Source organism: Coenobita brevimanus, chromosome 21 (assembly GCF_032717465.1).
Source record: "Coenobita brevimanus isolate Jiangsu-jjx chromosome 21, ASM3271746v2, whole genome shotgun sequence".
NCBI lineage: Eukaryota > Metazoa > Arthropoda > Malacostraca > Decapoda > Coenobitidae > Coenobita > Coenobita brevimanus.
In genome coordinates this window covers 36,300,653-36,323,995 of record NC_136974.1, presented here as the reverse complement: position 1 = coordinate 36,323,995, position 23,343 = coordinate 36,300,653, and the positions used below count along the sequence as shown (strand labels likewise).

At 38.3% G+C, this 23,343-nt stretch overlaps 1 protein-coding gene across 1 annotated transcript in view; it reads left to right on the top strand.

The window, feature by feature from the left end:
• Positions 1–23,343, top strand: part of Nup98-96 (nuclear pore complex protein Nup98-96) — a 101,196-nt gene that overhangs the window by 38,075 nt on the left and 39,778 nt on the right. The window contains exons 17-20 of the mRNA XM_080266603.1: positions 14,177–14,383; positions 18,661–18,751; positions 19,025–19,219; positions 22,458–22,607. Of these exons, the coding sequence (XP_080122729.1) occupies positions 14,177–14,383; positions 18,661–18,751; positions 19,025–19,219; positions 22,458–22,607 (643 nt within the window). The remainder of the gene's footprint in view (positions 1–14,176; positions 14,384–18,660; positions 18,752–19,024; positions 19,220–22,457; positions 22,608–23,343) is intronic.

The following is a 23,343-nucleotide window of genomic DNA, read 5'->3' as shown; positions in this document are numbered from 1 at the left end:
TGGAAAACCACCATTAGACAACCAAGGTTGATGCATGCAAGCATTTTGGAGCATGTATAAATGAAACAAAATGAAAGAACAATTTTGCACCTTTAAATTTAATCAGAAGAGGTGTCTGAGTGCGGTGTATGTAAAAGTCCAATTTATAATTAAAAGAAAAAAAATCTTAAAGCTTTGAAGGCATCTTTAAAGTCATGCAAATCACTGTTATTATGGCATATGATCTGTTAACTGGTTGGGAGTAGGGACAAGTGGATAATTCTTGGGAAGTATGTTAGTGAATTTAAAAAAAAAAAAAAAAGTCCCCTAATACAAGGTTTGATAAAATGGCTGCCATGTATAAACAGATGATATTGAGATGTATTGATAAATAATTATTACTGGGGGCATGGTGGCTCAGTTGTAGAGTGCCTGACTCAAGACTCAGCAAGTCGTGAGTTCACTCTGCGCTCAGGTAAGCTGCCCTACCAGGAGAGGTAGCGCTTTCTTGTCACCTAGCTGGTTATAGCAGCCGTTGTCCAGTGGGTTAGAGCGCTCTGACTGAAGGGTCGAAGGTTCAAGTCCACCCAAGGGTCATTGGTAGACATCAGGAAGGGCATCTGGTCATAAAGTGCTACATGCTCTAAAAAAAAGCTAACAACTCCATCCAGGGGCAAAGCAGTAGCCCTTATCAAGAAAAGGGGACATGGTGTAAAACTCAGAAAAAAAAAAAAAAAAAAATGATTTGAACCCATTAACAGATGTACTTAATGATTGCAGGAATCACTGTCTGTTGTTAAGTGTGCTGATACAGTTTCTTTCCTACAGTAACCCGTGTCTTGGTTTTATCTCTGATTTTTGTAGTGGTTGGGTTGGGATGTAGATGTAGATGATGGTGGTGTTGGTGATGATGACATCCCAGGTATACAGGAAAGCCAGCATGAGAGGTAACTGAGTATACCACCTCCATTGCACAGGCTGTTAAATTTCTGTATTATATTTAACCCTTTGATTTTGTAGGTTGTCTCTGCTGGATAAAAGTGTCCATGGTGAACTAGTGTGAGGTACCCAAGTTCTGCCATCGCACTGAAAGCATTTTATTTATTTTTTAATTTTTTTGTGTGTATTATGTATTTTATTTTTTAACCTTTAACTATTTTTGGTCTTGTATTTTTGTAGTTTAATCTTGCTTTTGCCAGATGATGTTACACAGTTTAGGAGAGCTCTTAGTAGTAGAAGGGCTAATGAAGGCTGTATGTAACCCCTCCAGTTCACAAGGTCATATCAAGTGACTAAAAGTGTCTGGAGATAGCAAAAACAGAATTTTAAGTCACTTCATTGGAGTGAAGGGGTTAACTGCATCGGGATTTTTCTGTTGAGAAAAATCACATTGTTAGCGAAAAGCGAGTAGCTGAATATTATTACTACAGTGCAAGGGTAAATATTGTGCTTAATTTACGACACTTCTTACTTACAGGCTGTGAAAGTTGCATGCTTTAAGTAGTATTATGGAGTCTTAGGTTTCATTTCCATTGATTCTGATTTAACCCTTTCGGTACGGTGACTTGTTTTGTTTCATTTGAGCAACCACTATAGGAGTTTCCTCGGCATAGCAGAGTACTCCTTTTCAAGTGAAGGGGGTTAATGGAAGGTTTTTAACCTCCTTTGGACTGCTTAATTGAATACAGTATGTAGCCCAGGTAGCACGAATAAAATGAAAATGTCATACTCAAGGGTGAAAAGGCAGAGATCCAGGAATTATGCTGTATTTCAAAATATCTGCCACAAAGTACAGAAGGCACTCATATGTTGCTCTTTTTTTTTTCTTTCTTTTTTTCTTTTTTGTTTTAGCATGGTGCCTCTTGGAAATGCAGTGTCATATATATATATATATATATATATATATGTATATTTATATATATATATGTATATATATATATATATATATATATATATATATATATATATATATGTATATATGTATATATATATATATCTATATCTATCTATCTATCTATCTATCTATATATATATATATATATATATATATATATGTATATACAGTAGGTATCTTTGGTTGTTTGATAAGTACTCTATATAGATTGGAGCCATTGTAGTTTTGGTGCTAATTCTGTATTGATCTGTATTGATCTGTATGTAGTAATTGTAAGGTTTAGGGTAGCTAAGATGCTTTGGTGATGCACTAGTAGAAAATAGTATACTGTACTGTATACCAGTAGCTTGTCCTTCCTAGTAAGAGATAAAGAGCACACTGATAGACTGTACTTGTACTTTGTATATATTTTGTAACTAGATGTTTTGCCTCTACTGTACCTTTGGTTTAGAAGGTAGCATCACATGTTGCTCTGTAGTCATATTTTTATAAGCTAATTGATGGTAGAAATTGTAAATGATAGGTTATTATACTAATGTGTGCAACATTAATTTTTTGTTGCTCGTCATCTGGAACCAAGGCTGTTGAAGTAGTAGAGCATCTCGTGAATAATCCAGTGCGAACATGTAGAAAGGAAAATTTAAAATATGGTACATTATTTCAGCTTACTGAAGTGTACTGTTTTAATTGTACACACTGTGATATGGACTGTAAATTTTTTTCTGTATGATGTCACAGTGTGTTGATTTTCATTTTAAAAAGAGTAATGATATACACCAGTAATGTAATAAAAATATCATGTACTGTATATGCCGTATGTATGCACTGTGGAAAATAATGTAGAATTTTGAAGCTGAATTATTGCTATCTTATCACATGTTTTCATCATATGGTGTTACTGTTTAATGTCTTATTTTAGCATCAGTTTTGCTTGTGATGATAATATATTATTGTACTTTCTTCCTCACTAAGTTTTTACTTACTGTAAGAAATAAGCCAGCTTGATTTATTACCCACACTAATAACAGCATAGCAAGAAGCATAACACCGTGGATGACTGAAATACAGTGACAAGTTTTCAGACAAAAAAAAAAAAAAAAAAAAAAAAAAAAAAAAAAAGACAACAAAGATGAATGTGGATATGAGCAATCGACCTTTTAATGCAGTGGCGAGAGCTTGTTATATAAAGATTAGGCAGGGAACAGCACCATCATTCATTAAGATTATCCACAATCCTTGCAGTTATCATGAAGTTGGCAATATTTTCAAAGGAAATTTGAAAAAATAAAAATAAAAAATGGTGGGGGGAGGAACTAATAGGCATTCTCATCGTCAAGTCAGTTATCTTCCCACCAGACCGTATCGTGCAAAGCATGAAAGTTGTGTTTAGCACAGCAGAATATCTACAGCACATTGCCAAATTCTTCGGTGTCTCCATTCAGCGGTCACATAAGGTTCACAGCTCATTGGCATGTGGATTTATTGATTGTGACTCGTAGAGTAGTGTGAATCGTGTTGTATCATTTGTAAAGGCTCTGACATGCTTGCATGCATCGGCCATGGTCACCTGATGTTGGCTTTCCTCTATGCTGAATTTCTGGCAACCTCCCTTTTCAGTCCCATATCCCTGAGGTCACACTCTCTGACCTTGTTCCAGGTGTGAATAGGCTGAAGTAAAGGTAAGAGTATTAAATACATTTTGCTAAGGGTATAGCAGTCCTAGCTCTTATCCAAAGAGCCTCCGGTCAGTCAAAATGGTACTCCTAAGGAATATGGTAACGTTTGTGATGGGGAGAGCTGGAGCTTCTGTTTCAGTAGCCCTCAGTGCTGGGGCCTGACCATCCCCCTTTGCTGACATTTTTCAGAGTGTAACCAACATGGAGAATAAGCCAGTATACTCTGCAAAACATATTTCTCTGACAGTCCAATGTGTAGTACACTATGCACTCTACCAACTACACAACTACAATACAGGGTTTGGTGCCAGCAAGGGCATATATCTAGAAAGCTGTGCCCCTGCAACCTAGTGCTAGACATGAGATGGGCTTCTTTATTTTGGCTTTGGGCTGGGATGGGGCTCGGTTTGTTCCCTTTCCCCCTATTTGGGCATGGGGCTGTGTGTGTGGGGCCTGTGGTACATCTCCACCTTTTATTTAGTCCATTACCATTAGATGCAAAGGCAGATGCATGCAGGTATGTTGAAGCCTTCGTAAATGAAAGAGAAAGTTTCCTTCTATGTACCGTAACGACACATTGTCATGTACTCCCAGGCACATTTTAGAGTCATTCTAGCACATTGTGATCAAACTCATCACCCACCAATCAGTAACCATTAATCAGTCAGTCACCATTAATCATTATCAGTTGTTATTGATAACTGCCAGTCACCATTCATCACTGTCAGCTGCAGACCAGTTAGATCCTGCTGGTTGATTGAGGTGCTGCAAAGGACATGCATTGCTTCACAACTGTGCCTGTAGGGATCAGAAATGCTACCAGCATGTGAAGAAGTGAATATGCACTTGGTTTTGTGAATGCTTCATGGAGGCTGCAGTTGTTGCAGCTAGCATGATTCCCTCCACACACACACACACACACACACACACACACACACACACACACACACACACACACACACACACACACACACACACACACACACACACACACACACACACACACACACACACACACACACACACACACACACACACACACACACACACACACACACACACACACACACACACACACACACACACACACACACACACACACACACACACACACACACACACACACACACACACACACACACACACACACACACACACACACACACACACACACACACACACACACACACACACACACACACACACACACACACACACACACACACACACACACACACACACACACACACACACACACACACACACACACACACACACACACACACACACACACACACACACACACACACACACACACACACACACACACACACACACACACACACACACACACACACACACACACACACACAGTATATCTTCTTTCAACCACAATTTTCTCAAAGGAGGTGTTGAGAGTGCTGTAAACAGTGCAGACATGAACATCACATACCATGAATGAGCAGATCCTATTGTATTTCAGATTTAAGCATTTTAGTGTTCAGTTGTTCAGGGTAAACTGAAGCTTCACAGTCAGGATTGGTTGACTTTCAGCAAACTGATTGGTTAACTGCAGCAGTCTTCATCTGAATGATAAAAGGATTGAAAAGTATCAAGTGGACATTCAAGAACAGAGGAGCATGCTAGGGTAGAAGACAGTACAGAACTCTCATCTGGAATACATTTGTAGATTATTTTGTGCTGAGAGTGCTTTGCCATCACAAGAGTCTTATCTGAATGGCAGAATTCTAATACTGTACTTTACAGTTTTGCAAGGAGTATGATTATTTGACAAAAATGGCAAGTGAAGTATAAGGTGAATTCTACCACTTGCTGCCAGATTAAATAACAGCAGTAACAAGAGGTGGACGAAATTTAGTGCATCTTGCAACAACCTATACATTGGGAACCTGGAAGAATGAACACACCACTGAATCTGTGTTTGACTCCATTCCCTTCTTCTGTGAATCAGCATGCTCTAATGATCAGAGAGTGAGGAGGTATAATTCTGCCTCAGACATATAATAATGGCACAGAACATGCAAGGAAGATCCTGGTCACTGCAGAAATTCTCGTGTGTACAATATTTTTACAGTTGGCTTAAGGAATACTGTATTAGGTATTGTAGCTTTTCATCAACAGACTAGTTTAATAGATAGGCAAGGTTGTTATTTAGTGTATTTTACAGAACCAGTACTTATATTCTATAAGTGAAAAATATAGTGTTGTTATGATACAGTACTTTCTTGGAATGTTTCAGGGATAGTTGACATCCTAGATTATGAAGTAAATTTATCAAGCCATAGGCATCAGGAGAGTGATACTGTACTCAGCTTCTGAGCTAAAGAGTTGTAATAGAATGTGGCTTACATACATTTCTTTTTACTGTGCCTTAGTTGTAAATTCCTAGTCAGAGCTGTTATACATGTAATAGGTCCTTCCACTATATTGCTGATGGCAACATTTTACTTGTTCGTATTTTTAGTTGGTTATTTCTTGGGGAGGGGCACCAACCTTTCTCCAACCCATTTACTGTCATGTAGGGAACGTGTTGGTTGGTTATAAGGTTACCACCCAGTGTTGTAAATGATTTCGTGGTTTACAGGAAATCATTTGGCTTGCCACTCATTGTAGATCTACCCTGAAATAGAGTACTGCTACACTAAGTGGGTGGATAATGGGTGCTCCCATCATGAGAGGTATATGAGAGAGAAGGATTAAGCTGGGAGCAAGGCAGTGAGAGTGTATATGAGTGAGGTGGAGAGGGGGGAGAGAGAAGGGGAGGCCGAGGATGAGATGGAGGGATGGTGTGGAGAGGTATATGAGAGAGGGGGTGTGTGAGCTAGGAGCAAGACAATGAAGTGGCTTGGGACAGGGCGACATGGAGGCAATTTGTCTGTGGCCCCCTCTTATGGGACTGAGGCATCTGGCACTAGGTAGAACATTTTACTGATATTTTTGTGACTATCAGTGGAGCATATTTCTTCAGTATCCATGATAATTTGAGCACAGTATATAATACGGTAATAATAATGTATGCATTGTATTTTATAACAGTTCAGTAATGAGTTGAAGCAAGGTAGTCACAGTTACATTGGAGTCATGTTAGCATAAATAGATGTATTACCATGTGACGGTTTGATAAGCAGTAACTAGTTTTCCTTGTTATTTGGACCAAGAGAAAAAGTGGGTTTGTAGAATGTTCTGATGCATGAAAATGGGAATAGATGCTTTGATGCTTGTGACACATCGGGTATGTTGATGCTTTGATACGTGAGTATGACATGCTAAGAAAATGAAAAGTGGAATTCCAAGCTTTCATCTGTTCTTTCAAGGCATCGTTGATACGTGGGCATTTGTACCTGTATTACACTGAAGATGTCTTGAAACAACAGATGAAAGCTCGATATTCCATTTGTCATTTTCTTTAGTAAGTCATACTTCATGCTGTGATGTGTGTGCATGTGTTTGAAAGGGTTAAAGTGTTTGACTTGCTAATCCCTTCAACTTTAGTACATCATTTATATTTTACGTGTTGCTGCTACCAAATAGTTTTATTCAGCCCATGGTAGACTTTCCAAACAATAAGGGTAAGATACTAGCCTTGAAAACTTTTCCCGAGATAAATAAAATTGTACGACGTGAACAATAATAAATGTAATGTACATACTATACTTGAAGGGGTTAATGCTGACATGAGTTATTAGGAACACAAACTCTCTTTGTACAGTAAGTCCTCATTATATGTTGTGTAATTGTTTATCCTTTTTCTTTGTAGTTACTTATATTATAAAAAGATTCCATTGGTACATATAAGTGGATTTGCCAATTTCCCCTAGAGTACAGTACAGTACCTGATTTTGAAACGTGATTCAGTATATATATATATATATATATATATATATATATATACTGTATATATATATATATATATATAAATAAATAAACACATTTCATAAATATAAGGAGGACTTACCATTATACTTGTTGCTGGACTGTGCATGATAGTACAGTAATATGCATGTAATTTATTGTATCATTATGTAATGTGGAATGGTTGCATTTTAATAAAGTTTATGACTCTTTTGCCATTTTTATTACAATACCTTCATTGGCATGCACAAGTTCATTAGCAAGATGTAGCATTGTAACTGTAGTGTAATTTTTCTGCTTCAGTTGAATGTTTGAGTACTAATGCTTTCAGGCCCTAATGATAAGTATAAATTTGTCACCTACTCTGTCTTGGCTCTAAATTTTTAAGATAAGAGTAAGTTGCATTACAGTAGTTCTAAGTCTTTTTCTAAACTTATGGTTAATGAAATTTGAGCAACAGGTGGATCTGAAAAAAACATATGCACCTTTATTAATACAGGTATGCACTTGAATTTGTAACCCATTCAGTTTCATTACATATATTCTGTTTTATTTCTGCTGTTTTGAAACAATTTTATTTACCTGAGTTTGGGATCTTCGAGCAGGAGGTGTTTGATACAGCCTTCATTAACCCTTTCACTTCGGGTGTGTTTTTTTGGCTTGATGTCCCACACATGGGGGTTTTGAGATATATAAAGATAAATGTTTTGATAATATATTCCTCACCAAAAAACAGATCATAATTTCCTGAGTAAAATGATGTATAACATAATGTAAAAAAATATTAATAAGAATTACCTGTGTGGTGAGCTGTCAAAACCTATGGTGTTGGAGCTCCTCCACTGCCAGACATATGCCTTTTGGTATTATGATTTTTTTTTTTTTTTTTTTTTTTTTTTTTTTTTTTTAGCACTCATTTTCACTCACTTTCATCTGACAACATAATCTGAGTCATTAGACATTGCTTCCATCAGATCCAAGTAAGCTGTCATGGCAGTGAAACATCTTGTAGCTCATGCCTCGACATAATTCTCGTATGTGATGAAAATAATGGATGATAAATAGTCTTCACGTGATGGCGACTCCTCAGTCTTGCCACCTCCTGATACTGAACCGCTGTTGGGCCTCCAGTACTGGCAAGCGAATATAAAAAGTCCAGAAACGTATTTGTGCCACGTGATGGCAACAGACATGTCCTTAGTGGCACATCAAGGTGTCACCCGATGTGAAAGAATTAACTTCTCTCCAAAGGGGGCTCTCCCAAGCTGAATAGATTTATCTGTAAGCGACAAGAATAGAAAAAAAAAGAAAATATAGTATTGTAGAATGGATTAAGTATAGCAGCAAAAAATTAATGTATTATAGCTGATAATCATTTCCACGATACCTTGGTAGCTTGGTGATGTCTTGGGTTGGAGAAAGGCTTGTGTTAGTGATTTAATTCCAGGAAGTGGCTAGAGGTTTTTCTGTTCTGTATCTAAACACTGCCATGGATGAGCGATGTTGGGTTGTCTCCTCAGTCTTAAATGATCTGGACTTATGAACTTTGCTGCTAATATTTTTATTTTTTATTTTTTTTCACTTCCTCTCAAACTCAGGGCATAGGCTTTAACAACCTGTTTCCTTAGGCCCAGGAGTCCTTTGTATCATACACCACATGTCACCACATGGGCACTAACAGCACACTGTGCGCCCTGTTGGATTGGAGAGGAGTAACATGGATTGGCAATTACTGTCTTTACCGGTAATCAGTCCATGAAATAATGAGGCTCGTGAGAAATTTAATTGCTTTTTGCAGATTTTCGAATGAGTGAGTGAGTGATACAGATACAGAGAGGGAGGAGACATGATGGAAGAAGAGAAATCTAAGAGGACATATTCATAGAGGTGACCTTTTTCTGTCTGTCTGCAGCCAGACACCATAATCCTGCAGTGTGTAGCCATTTGTTTTTGAGTTAGTTATTTTACGGGGAGGGGCACTAACCCTCCACCAACCCATGTGTTGACATGTAGGAACACTTGTGGGTTGGTTATATGGTTACCACCCAGCATTGTAAATGGTTTCCTGGTTTACAGGAAATAATTAGGCTTGCCACTTAATGTCAAGTCACCTGAAAAGGAAAGAAGAGTAATAAAAAATTGCGGGAAAGAAAAATTAGATGAGGGGAGGGCAGACACAGAAAAAGAATGATATGGTGAAGGAAGTAGTAGGCAGCACTACATCAGTTGAATGGATGGTGGTTGCCATCACTTTATTTGTAGAAATTAATATATTTTACATCTTCTGTATGACAAGTTGGTGAAGAGAGAAGCCTTCATGTGGAGGCACTGATGTACAGTAGCCAAGTTGCTCTGGTATCTGGTTTTAGTGTCCCTCAGCTTCCTCCCTATTCAAAAAGAGAAGTATAGTAAGCTGCAGGAAGAGGGAGTGTCACTGCAGTCCACAGGATGTGTATTCAGATGAGCCTGGGGTTGAAATTACTACTACTGCTGCCACTACTATAAGACAAATAATTATATCGGCAACCACCAAATAATACTTTTCAGCTAAAAGAAAGGCCATTTAGATTTTAGGGGTCAAAACAACTCTATTAATATTTTTTTCTTCTTTTTATCTTTGGCCGTTGTTAATTCAGCATAGGATTGACCTGACGCACTGAAGGGGCTAAAAAAGTTACATTTGATAGGAATTGTGACTGTCCAGTATTTATATTTTCTCTAACAGGTTGTTATGAAAATTCCTCCTGTATTGCCCCATGAGGAGCACAGAAGCATGGAGCTATGCTTCTCAGTCCAGACATTTAAGGTGAGAGTGAGCAGTTGCTTTTCCCTGAGTGGCAGTACATGAACAGTAAACCCCAACCACCCATCAGAAGCAAACCCTTAAGGACCATGTCTGGTTCACGTTTGTGCATGAGGAAAAAATAATATGTTGAAAACATTTTTAGTAAAGCACTGGTAATTGTAATTAATGAAATAGTATATTGAGGCCATCATCATAATTATAATCCAATTTTTCACGTACATATGGGGTTGTGAGTTAAAGTGCTCCAACCAGGTATGGACCATAAGGGTTGATATAAGTGTTGGTTGGGGTACACTGTTCACATAATACCAGCTCTGGGGCGAATGACTGGTCACTGTTGGCTTACCTGGACTAAGCACCCTGTCCCCTGGCATCTACATTCCTGTTGAGAAAATAGAAGCCTGGAAGATAGATGGATGGAACACAAATGGGGTTATACTTGTAGGTGTGCAGGATAAAGGAAGGGTCAGAAAGTGTATGCTCCTACTCTGCCATGCAACACCAATCCTGGTAGGTGGGTTTGCAATATTCACATGCCACCAGCTTGTTAAGGGGAACACAGTGGTGTATGAATATTTAGTTGTAGTAGCTGAGCATTGCAGTTACTGTCATTGAAACTAATCATCATTGTCATCATCATCATCATGACCTCTCCTTCTGACCTAAGGATGAGGTGAGGGGTCCAGAAAGCTAGGAGAGAGAAATATGTACAGGAGAGAACTATCAGCACCATGTCCAATGAAACTGGCCTGATACTTGTGCACTGAAGTATGTGTAGTTCTTCTTTATAGGTGATTAATATGTCATTCTACAATATACAGAGTTTGCAGATATACTGTATATTAGTGTGATAGTCTGTAATGCATAATGTAATCACAGTTGGATAATTTAGTGTGGGGTTTCTGTTGAGAGAGGTGTGAAGGTTGTTTTGTAATGCTTTAGAGTAAAAATCCTGAAGATTGTCTGTCTTAAATACTGTCTTTATCAATCAGAACAGTCAGAAGTGTAAAGTATACTATTTTTTCACTTTTCCCCATCCATTATTACCCCATCCAGTTGTAGGAACCTGGGGATAAGCTGCTTAGTCCTGACAAAGACAAGATTGTCATTGTGGGCAGTAAACCCAAACCACCACTTGTAGTTAAACCTTTATGAGCCAGTCCATTTGAAGTGCCTTAACTCGCTAGTTCATCAAGCATATACTATAAAAATGTCACATTTCAAAGCTGCAACATTTAGAAATGAAATAAGCAATTTTTTTTTTCCATAGGTTATACCCAGCATTCTTAATAATTTATTGATCAGTAGAAGCTAATGTTAAAATACAGTACAGTATTCTGTTCCTTAAGAATGGCGAATTGCTAATTATTAACTCCTTCAGTCTAATGATATAAGTTTTCATTTCATTCTAGTTATCTCCATATTCTTGTACTGTATTCAGCTTTGGAGAAATTTTTCAAATTGGAGAGGTTATATATAGCCACAATTCCGATTCACAGCATGAGGTCTTTCAAAACAAAGTAAAATTGTCAGGAAGTATGAAGAATTAATTAACAGAATAAGTAATTTTGAAGGAGTTATTGCCTTCACTATGAGGGCTGTCATATCATATCACGTGTCATTAATAAAGGCTCCAACATGCTTGTCTGACCTCAACTTGCCTGCTCAAGACCCATGTTGATCCCAAGCAGACTACAAATGTGCTTCCTAAGGGTAGAGGCCATTGTAGGTAAAGCAGACTTAAAATAAGTGACATTAAAGAGGTGTAAACAAATGCAAAAGTGGGAGAACAAAAAAAGATGATAATAGACATTACTTGCCTACTATAAACCCTGTGACATTAAAGAGGTGTAAACAAATACAAAAGTGGGAGGGAAAAAATTGATAATAGACATTACATGACCACTAAAAACCTTCTGTGACCCCCAACTAGACCACAAATATGCTCCTTCAGAGCATAACCTACTGTATAGAGGCAAGGTGGAAATAAAATGCTGACATTAAAGAGTTAAAGGGGAAAAAAATAAATGAAAACCACACGGGTGGTTTCAGCCATCAAAGACCCCAATTAAGCATTACCACTCAACTGGCATGTTTCTTCTGCACATGAGATGCCTTCTGCTTTTTTTTTTTTTTTTTTTTTTTTTTTTGTGCATGCAAATCCTGCCCATCCAGAGAGTGTGGTGTCAGTTGTGGTGTGTGTCTTGTAATGAATGAGTGCATTCTAATTACTATCTGAGTTATTTTCTTGAACAGCAAATTCATACATGCTTATAAAATGGCTCTGTACTATACTTGGCAAAGTTCCAAGTAAATGTGTGTGTGATAAAGATGTTTTCTTTTTTTTGTTTAAATAAACAGTATATATATATATACAGTATACTGTACAGTAAAACCTCGATAAATCAACCCTGCGGAAGGCGGAGTTTCCAGTAGGTTGGACTCTGACAGACGTGTGACTTAATGTTTATTCAAAGGTTTAAATGTGTGTGTGTGTGTGTGTGTATATATATATATATAGTAAAAGTCCCCTAATCTGGCCACCAGTAACCCAAAAATCCCAATACTCTGAATTTTTCAAGGCGATTTTTATTTTTATTTTTTTCAAAATTTTCTGGGCTTCATCTATGGATTTATCTGGCTTGGACTTGCTCTTGGACTTAGATGTACCTGCCTGCAACTATTCATTTACACTTCTATGTATTTCCGGTGGGTAAAACAATAACCCATATCATTTTAAGTGTTTATTTAATGATCCTGTACAGCACATTCATCTAATGTTTTCAGAGGTCCCTCCCAGTAGTCAGAAAAAACCAATAGTCCGAAAGACCCATGGTCCCGTCATTCGAATTACAAGACTTTTACTGTAAATATATATATATATATATATATATATATATATATATATATATATATATATATAAATATATATATATTTATAAAGTATATATATATATATATATATATATATTTATAAAGTATATATATATTATATATATATATATATATATATATATATATATATATATATATATATATATATATATATATATATATATATATATATATATATAAAGACAGTGTCACTCACGTTGGATTTGTCAGTTATGGTGCTAAGATACAAAGCACTGAGCTGATTTATACACTTACCATCAAGAACATTTCATGATCATTAACTCCATCACTACCTGAGGTCTTTCCAGAACTTATTTGTGTAATGATAGCCAGAACAAAAAAGAAAAATTATCACTGTAGCAAATCGATTAGTGGAGATGCCCAGACAACAAGATGATGTGGAACCAGCTGTGGTGCCTCTGCTAACAGGATGGAGCGGTGTAAACAACAGCATCTGTCTAGAAACCAAACATCTACACTTTTTCCCATACCTCACTGTCACAAGACGTTGTCAGCTTGTAGGAAACGTTGGTTCATTGCATGGGATGACCGTGCCGAGGCAGTTGCTTGCCTGTGGTTGATGGGTCTTCTTAGCCAGAGAGACTGGAGTTGATCAGCAACAACAACACATGAGCTGGGATTGGACCAGGTAGTCAGGATGAAATCTCTTGGAAATAGCCCACTATCTGAACTGATCTGGGATGATATTGCCCAACTTTTTTGGAAAATTATCATTTTCACCCATGTGGCCCATTTCCTTTTTATTGTCACCACATGATTGAAGTTTTGTCAGGATTAACTCCCTAGATTTGATTACCAAAACAATTTTTTTGTGGAATTAGACAATAGGATTAATAAATCTGGAACTGAACTAGATTTTCAGAAAAAATTACCAACTGAATCATTGGAGCCGGACCCAGGCAGATCTTCAGTACCAGATCTTGGCTGTATCAGTTTTCTTTCGTGATAATATCATTAGCTTTTCCTGTTTTTTAACATACTGATGTTACTGCTTTTTTCCCCTAGGTTTCATATTGTATGAATTCCTTGCAGGTACGGCATTTTTCAAAATATGGTTTACAAGAGGACAATGATGATGAGGAAATGTCAGCAGCTGGCAGCAAAGCACAACCTCCTCAGCCACCAACCAGCACCCAGCCTCCACCACCTCCTCTGCGCACCACCCTGGGGCCCCCTGCAACGGCCCTGACCTCTCCACCGCATTTCCCCTTAGCACATTCGTCAGGTTCCCCTAAACAGGTGTGTGTTGCCTGCAAGCTATTTTCTTCTCTGGTGATGAGGTCAAAGTCACTGCATACCTGTAGTTGGTTGTTTTATCTGATGGGACTGGATCATTCCTACAACTTAATATAACTTCATTGTTGCATGAAATATAATGAGCTTTTACTTGTAAGGCAGGAATGAGTCTAGTTGATTACTAGTCAAGTAAACCCTCCAGTTTGTTAACACTAGGCTAACACCTGAGCTGAATGGGGCTGTGAATCTCTTGTCAGGGTTTTAAAAATGCACTATAGTCACCTCACTACCTCACTCCCTCTCAACACACACGCACCACTTCCATATAGGTGTGTGTGGGCCGAGTATATTCCTCCTTTAATATACTGTAGTCATACACTAAAGATCATTGCAAATCTATACTCTGTCCACTTTAAGTTGGTCTAATATTTTGCCCCCCGGTCTAATATTTTGCCCCCATGAATGCTGAGGTGTAGCATTATATTAATGCTAGCGTATGATGCTAATCATGAAAAAGTACAATGGAATTGTTGTAGTGCTTTAATGTTATCTTATTCCGACATTTGAATCATGTGAAATAAGCTGCAAATGGGCAAAAGTCTTGCTCGAATCAAAGTGGACAAACTCTTGTATAACTTGTAGCTGAGGAGGGTGATAACGATTGTTGGCAGTGCTGTAGCAGCCTTGTGCACAGTATAAAACAAGACAAGGGTTGATTGACTGCTAGGCAATATTTAACCTAGTCATGCGTGTCTACAGCTCAAAGGGAAGACTATGTGATTGGCTGTTCTTGTTACAGATTTTAAGGTCACAGTATAAGATACCAAAAGAGAAAGATTTGAATGGAGAGAGGAAGTGGGAGAAGTGAAGAATTTTAAATATTATGAGGCAGTACTTAACCTAGGTTAAGTAGGTGGGGGCACTCGCCATCCACTCACTAGATGTAGTGCTACTCTCAGGTGTCAGCCCTTTCCTCTTCACCCTCCATGCCTTCCTTCCTCTTCTGTCTTTCTTTACTTCATTCTTTCCACATCCTTCTTCCTACGGGTGACTTTACACTCCCTCTTTTGTCTTTCTGTCCTTCATTCTTTCATCTTCCTTCTGCCTGTGGGTGACTCAACACTGGTGACAGGCCAAATGGTTTCTTGTACACCAGGAAACCATTTACTATGCTGGGTGGTAACCATATAACCAGATTATGGCGCCCGGTGGTTTAGTGGGTAATTACGGCGCTCCAATCGGATTGAGCCGATGAAGGTTTATATCCAAGGGGTGGTTGGGGTTATTGCTCACGTAATGTCACACAGGGATGATTGAGGCTGGTCACTCTCATTTTAAATATCAGGACCAATTTCCCTAGCCCCGGCCTCCTGCGCTCCTCATGGATCAATGTAGGATTGGATGATGGATGGATGGATAGTACTTAACCTAGTCTTGAGTCCCTACAGCTTAAAGGAAAAAATTTTGGATTGGTTGTGTGTTGCACATTTTAGGTTACAATATAAGATATTAAATGAGAAAGCTGAATGAAGAATGAGGAAATGGAAGAAATGGAGCTTTGTAAATATCACTATCTTGGCATTAGTGTGCTTATTTGGAAGTATGGATGCTGAAGCAAAAGAGAGATGTGTTGAGGGAAGAAAACTGATTAGAGAGTTGATAGTTGTTCTGGAAGCTACTGGTTGTTTTGAAAGTTGCTGGCTGTCTTTGACATGAAGATGGCAGTGAAGGAATATATACTTGTAGCCTTTTAGTTTGACAAGAATGCAAAATGATGGATGTTGAGCGTAGTAGATGTGTCAAAGATTTTATTGCATTGCAGTTCCCAGGATCTGATTCCTGTATTTCCAGAAATACCAGTTTTCCAAGAGAATTTTTGAAAGCATCAGTTTACTAGATTTTTGTCTTTTTGAAAGAATATATTTACTGCTCCCAAAACTCCTGGTTTACTTTTTAGGGTTTCTACCATATTGTCAAAGTGCCATACAGTATTAGTGTACAGTCACTGAAGCTTGCTCAAGCTGGATACAGTCTTGAATCACAAGGTTAATATCACTCCCTCCCCCCCCCCGTGATTCCGTAATGGTAGGTGGTGGCAACCATCATCCACTCACTTGATGTAGTGCTGCCTACAGTAATTTTTCTTTCACCCTTTATCATTCTTTTTCTGTGTTTCCCTCTTCTCTTCCTATTTCTTCCATCTTTCCTGTCACGTTTTATTACTCTTCTTTCCTTTTCAGATGGCTTTACATTGAGTGACAAGCCCAATGGTTTCCTGTAACCCAGGAAACCATTTACAGTGCTGGGTGGTAACCATATAACCAACCCACATGTGTTACATACATGTCAGCATGTAGGTTGGTGGAGGGTTAGTGCACCTCCCTGTAAAACAACTATCTCAAAAACAAATGGCCACCCCTTATGGGATTATGGCAACTGGCTATAGATAGATTGATAGATAGATAGATTCTGTTCCCTGTGGATCCCTGCCCCTCAAAAAAATAAAATAAAATAAAATAATTATAGTTGAATGCTCACACCTGAACCATCAAAATCTACAGGATAAAAATAAAAAAAGTATGGATAGAGTAATTTCTGAAGGAAATTTCATTTGTGTGGTTGTCTGTGCATGTAATTGATGACCCTGATAAGGGAATTTAAGTTTTTCAAAAAAAAGTAAAATTTCTGAAAAACTTTTGATGCTAACTATTTGGATTTTGGATATTGTACTGTGGTTGAGATGAGTTTGTTTAGAGCAGCAAGTGGGGGTGATGAATATAGATGTAATAAGTAATAGTAGAGCATATGAAATGCATTTATATGTGAAAATGCATCTCATGCATTCAATGGTTCTCCCACTTTCCTAATCTCTCTCCATTTGTCTGGTTCCTGTCTCACTCCACCCAAAGATGGGGAAAATGGTTAGCATGACAGTAATGACAAGAACCTGTGGTAATTTTGATATGCAGAAATTTTCGAAAAGCCAAATAGTATGGCATTGTAAAGTGGATGGAGATAAGTACATAGAGGTAGTGTGGACTTTTGGATAGCTGGAAAGTAGTGTGACAAGGAAGATGTTTGAACGTCAGTTGCTGGCAGTGTACTAAGAGATATCCTCATATACATGGGAGAAAAAGAAAAAAGAAAAAAGGCCTATTTACTACAATGATATCTCATTTAATTTTGCTCTTATTTTATGACAGTGCAGCTTGAGAGAGATTTTTAAAGCTGGAGGGTTAGATTTAGTCAGCATTAACCCTTTCACTATGAGGAATCTTGCTGAAACTGTAAAATAATCTGACGGTTGCAGAGATTGAAATAGAAACATGTCATCACGTTGATAAGATTGAGGTGAGAGTAAGTTGACAACAGAAGAATAATTGAGATAGTATTGATGCGTAACAATAGAGTAGCCTCTGGATTTTTTTTTCGTGGTTATACCTTCTGTGGGTCCCGGGAGGGGGCAAGGCATTTATGAGATGGGTAGTTGGATAGATAGATATAGGCAGTCTTTGTTGTTAGTCAGGAATGTGTCCCAGAATGTAATAATGTTATGCATACAGGTGGCACTGTTAATTAGTATCTGGAACATCAGCTTCACGGGGAGTAATGGAAGTTCAGTGGGAATTTTTCTGTAACTTATTTTGGTCTTAAACAAAAAAGAACAATATAAATAGTGACAGAGCAAGGGCTTATTGGACCCTATTTCACACTTGGAAATATTTGTAATACAGATTTTAACTAGAAAGCACTCAGAAAGCGCATACCTCCGCCAATACTGTTGTCATTAAAAAGGATCCAGATCTGGATCCATGGAGATATTGTGTGGAATACGTAGGATCTGGATCCACCCCTGTATTTAATAAATTGTTATGGCCCACTCTTCCATAGAATTTTATTGACCTTCATTGAGAACTTTTGGAGATATTGTGCGGTGTACTTTATGGATCCTGATCTGTTCCAAAATTTAATCTATTCTTTCTTGGTCCATGGCCCACCCTTCCACAAAATTTCATTGAAATTCATTGAGAACATTTGGAGATTTTGTGCAGGACACTCTGGATCCACCTCAAAATTAATCAGTTCTTTCTTGGCCCATGGCCCACTCTTCCACAAAATTTAATTGAAATTCATTGAGAACTTTTGGGCACATCGTGTGGACAAACATAGGTGAATACATAACCTTCTCCAACTTCGTTGGCAGAGGTAATAACTGCTGTACTTGTAGATGGAAGTATGGAATGGTGAAATAATTTTGCCTTCCTTGATCATTTCTACAGGTGATAGATGGGATGTTCCTGGAGGGTGATCTAGAGGAACCAAAAACTCCTGATGATGACTACATGGATGCTGCCGTGGCACGTGAACCAGGTAATGACCGTATCTGTGTTTGGTGACACTTTATACCACTTTTCATGTTGCTGCATAATTTATTTTAGTCCTTGCAGTACATGTTTCTTATAATACTCATTTGTGGTGTGGTTATTGATGGTTAAACCTGTAGGACATTCAGATGTGAAACCTGTCTCCAGAAATTTCATTTGCTAAGAGCACCCAGATGCTGGTTATCATGAAAGGGACACTGGAAATTTTTTAAACTGTTGTAACTCCACTAATGTCTTCAAATATTTAATGATACCGAAGAGGAGAGTGCATCTATGAGTGTGCTGTCACCAAGTTCGGAGCGACTGACGGTGGCCTCACGTGTTGTCCCCCGAACGGTTCAGCTGGCCAAGAGTCAGCTGTTTGCCATGGATGAGGATGATGATGAGGAGGAGGAGGCCATGGACCAAGGTCGGCCCACAAGAGAGGCAACACCCACACCTTATGGACCCAGAAGTAAGTAGAGTACAGTAAAAGTCCATTAATTTGAATGGCAGCAGACCTAGGGTCTTTTGAACCGTTGGCTTTTTCAGACTATTGGGAGGAACCTGCCATAGTTAGCTCCTGCATTGTGATCTGCCAGGATACCATGCTGAAGCTTTAAATTTTGAAGCCATCTGTCAGAGAATCTTACATCAGTGTCTGTTTCAATATCCTTGCAATACTGCTTAGCCTTCTCGACGATCATTAAATCCGATATAGGCTTGTCCTCATCACCTTTAGCTGTAAACTACTTGTGCACTGCTTCATCTAGTTTTTCTAATTTTGGCCGTTTCATAGTTTTTCTGACCTGACCAGCGACCATTGACTGCCCACTCGCCACAAACTTTGTCAGTTTATCTATAACTGCCACAAAATTCAAGATTGTTAAGGCTGCAGTGTTAAAGTCATCCCATTATCTTCCAACGTTCTTCACCGTGCTCGACTCATGTTATCACCTTGAGTTTATCACTTATTGTTAGTGTCACCTGCTTTTGTTTACCGGTTTTCTTTCCACCATGACTAGTAGAAGGTGTGCTAGCCATTGCTACATTGTTGTAGTCACTTACTGGTCCAAAAATCGAGTGGAATTGTTGGATGAGTGTCAGACTGGGCACAAGTATAAATTGAAAATGGTGAGCAAATGCCATCCTCCCCACTTCCTTCTACTCCCTGCTGCTCGGGGGATTTCGGTGCCACCAAAAAAAATTAGAAGTATTGGGATAAGTGGATTATTGGTAGCCGGATTAAAGGACTTTTACTGTACTATTATTATCATCAAACTATTTTGACAGTTGCTGTATATCTAAGGTTGTTTTGTTTCATCCAAGTCTGATCAAGTCCATCACTGCCATTTTAGGTTCATTTAAATTGTTCACATCTATTTTGGCCCAATTTCACTTGAGTATTAGACTATTGTCAGTCTGTAGGAGATGGTGATCAAATGGTAGAGAAGTGGACTACCAACTTGATCAGTATTTATCTCAGGCTGGGACAGGTAACATTAAGGAAGTCTGCACATCTGTCTTGACTGATATGTCGAGACCCACTGACGTAAAAAAAAAAAAAAACTAATGTCATCACCCAGGTCCTGAATGAGAGAACCCTGACTTATATTCAGTATGGATGGTGGGTATTAGCAACCAAGCAGTGACAAGGTGTCACACCATTTTTTGCTTGTCAGAGATTGCTGGTTTAGGGAAAATTAACTGTCTAGACAGTGCCCAGATATGGATGAAAAGGGGAGGGAACATTTAGGTCCAGTTATGAACTTGACAGACAGAGGAAAGATGGAGAAAGTGCTTACTGTATCTTCTTCATCATCATCATTATTATTGTTGTTACTGTTGTCTTGATCATCCTGATCATTTTCCCCACTTCAGAATGGGGTTAGGTGGGATCCAGAAAATAAAGTACACAAGTGGAAGAACTGTTAACAGCATATCCAGTGAAATGGATCAGACACAGTTACACATTCAGATACTCAGAATTCTGGCTCTACTTCACAGGTCTTAACTATCCTTACCTTTTTTAGCATTTCACATATACCTTCCAGATAATCATTCTTTCAGCTTTCAAGTTAAGAAAGGGATCCTAAACCCTTGTCATGTGCTTGTGTGTTCATTGTAATACATTCAGCCTCTGTCAACAGAGGTGGATAAAATTAAATTCATAGAACGTATCAGTAGTAGTATAGTTATATAGCTTTATGATATGAGAAAACAAAAATGATTAGGTGGGAAAGGAAAAAAGGGTAATCAAGAGGGCAGAACTTGTGTGTAAAAACTGACAGTTGTGCATGTTGACTGCTTATTGCTGTGAGATGACAGATGGAATAAGAGCCCCTCAAACACATTATCCAGTATTAAAAATAGGGTTAGAGGTTGCTCAAAAGATGCAAATTTTAGAGGGACTGAAGGGAAGAAAATAATGTATGATATGGTACATAAATAAATATTATGATATTGATGGAAAATATATGTAGAAAGGCTTCATTTGGTGCCTTTTTTATTCCCTCTTGTTGAAAAATTGCCTAGTAAAGTTCCCTTGAATGGTAGGGGTATTTGAGGGTTTATTGCCCACATACTGCCTCTCAGAGGTGAGTGACTGGTCATTCCTGTCTTAAATGTCTGTAATTAATAACCAAGCCCCAGGCTTTTATGTTCCAGAGCATTAAAGGATATGATGGTGAATGCTACTTATGAAGTTGGTTTACCAGTTTCCCCCAAATTGCAGCACTGGTTGTATGAAATAAACTGTGATATTTTGGAAGATCCTTTACATAGAACCAGAATTTACTGTGTGTCAACCTGATGTTTTACCTGTTCCAGTGTCAAGCAAGGTACTGAGCCTGGATTGGGGAAAAAATGATGTGTAGGATAAATAACATTTTGAGAGGAGAACATGTCCTCCTGATGTTTTCTTGTTGTTCCAGTGTCAAGCTAAAAGTTGATGCTTAAGACAGACCTGTCAGTAAGTCATAGTTGGGAAAAATAATATCATCATCATCATCATCATCATCTAATCCTGTGTTGCCCCATGAGGAGTGTAGGAGTCCGGGACTAAGCAAGTTGGTCATTACATTTAAGATCAGAGTGACCAGCCTCACTCATCCCTGGTGGCATTACATGAGCAATAAACCCCAACCACCCCTTAGATATAAACCTGCACCAATTCAATCCGACTGGAGCACCTTAATTACCCACTAAACCACCAGGCACCATTAATTTGGTTATAGGGTTACCACCCAGCGTAGTATACTGTATAAATGGTTCTCTGGTGTACAGGAAACAGTTTGGCCTGTCACTTAATGTAGAGTCACCCATAGACAGAAGGAATAGGGAAGAATGAAGGAAAGAGACATAGAAGAGAAAGGTAGGAAAGAAGGAAGGAAGAGAGGAAAGGCGCAGTCATCCAAGAGCAGCACTACATCGAGTGAGTGGATGGTGAGTGCCCCCACCTACCCCACAAAAATAATATACAGTAGTGAATTAAACATTGATTACCATGATACTCTCAGAAATAACCACATCCACTTGAGACTTTCTTCTTGCTCCAATGTTGAGTGAGAAGCTGATGCTGAGTATAGACTTATCAGTAAACTAGAGTCAGGGAAAATAATGTAGTGGATAATGAATATTTAATATTTCTTTTTCTTAGAATCAGGGAAAATAATGTAGTGGATTAATGAATACTGAATGCTTTTTCCTTCTAGTGTCAAGCAAGAAGCTGATGCTGAATACAGACCTTTCACTGAATCAGAGTCGGGGAGCCACGGCCAGTCCCATCCCTCCGCAGACCGGTTCTGAGCCCAGGGCTCGTGTCACACTCTGTCCCCAGCCCATGCGCTCTCCCTTCCGCCAGGGTAAGTCCACCTTTTTGTTAACTCGAATCAAGTGACATTTTCTAGTTTATATTTGTTACTACCAGTGCCCAGTGATTCTGTTCAACTTCATTATGTATTTTTAGCACCTTCAGCAGGGATGATGCCTTGTTTGTTTGTTATTGCTATTTCTTGATGATTTTGTTAAGCTTAGGAAGACTGTGCTGTAGTCAGCAGGTTTACTATGGCTATATCTATCTCCACCCGATCAAAACTCCTCTAAGCTTAATAAAATCATTAGGAGTTAGCAAAATGAAATGGAAAAAGGCATCCCTGGGGTCAGAGGGGTAAGGTTATTTTTGCCACCGATTTTTTTTTTTTTTTTTTTTTGCCACTACCTGATAATTCTGTTAAGCTTTGGAAGAGTTTTGTTTAACTTGGAAGCGTCTGTCATACTGCATGGATTAATGTAAGCTGTATGTAGCTTCGGTAGAGAAAAGAAAAAGAAAAAAAGTGTAATAAAATTGTTTGGAGATAGCATGATATAACTGGAAGGATTCTGATAAGATCCACCTGATTGCCTTTATGCTTTTAAATTCTTATCTCAGGTATTAGAAGGAGTGCAGATTTAAACCCTTTTAATTGGGTGATATTTTACTGTTTTTTGCTTGCTTCCTTCAGAGGATTTTATTTGTTTTAGAACAGGCTTTTCTTACTGAGTGAATTAATGAAGGCTGTATGTAACCGTTCTAACCTTTCCAGTTCAGTTACTGTTCCT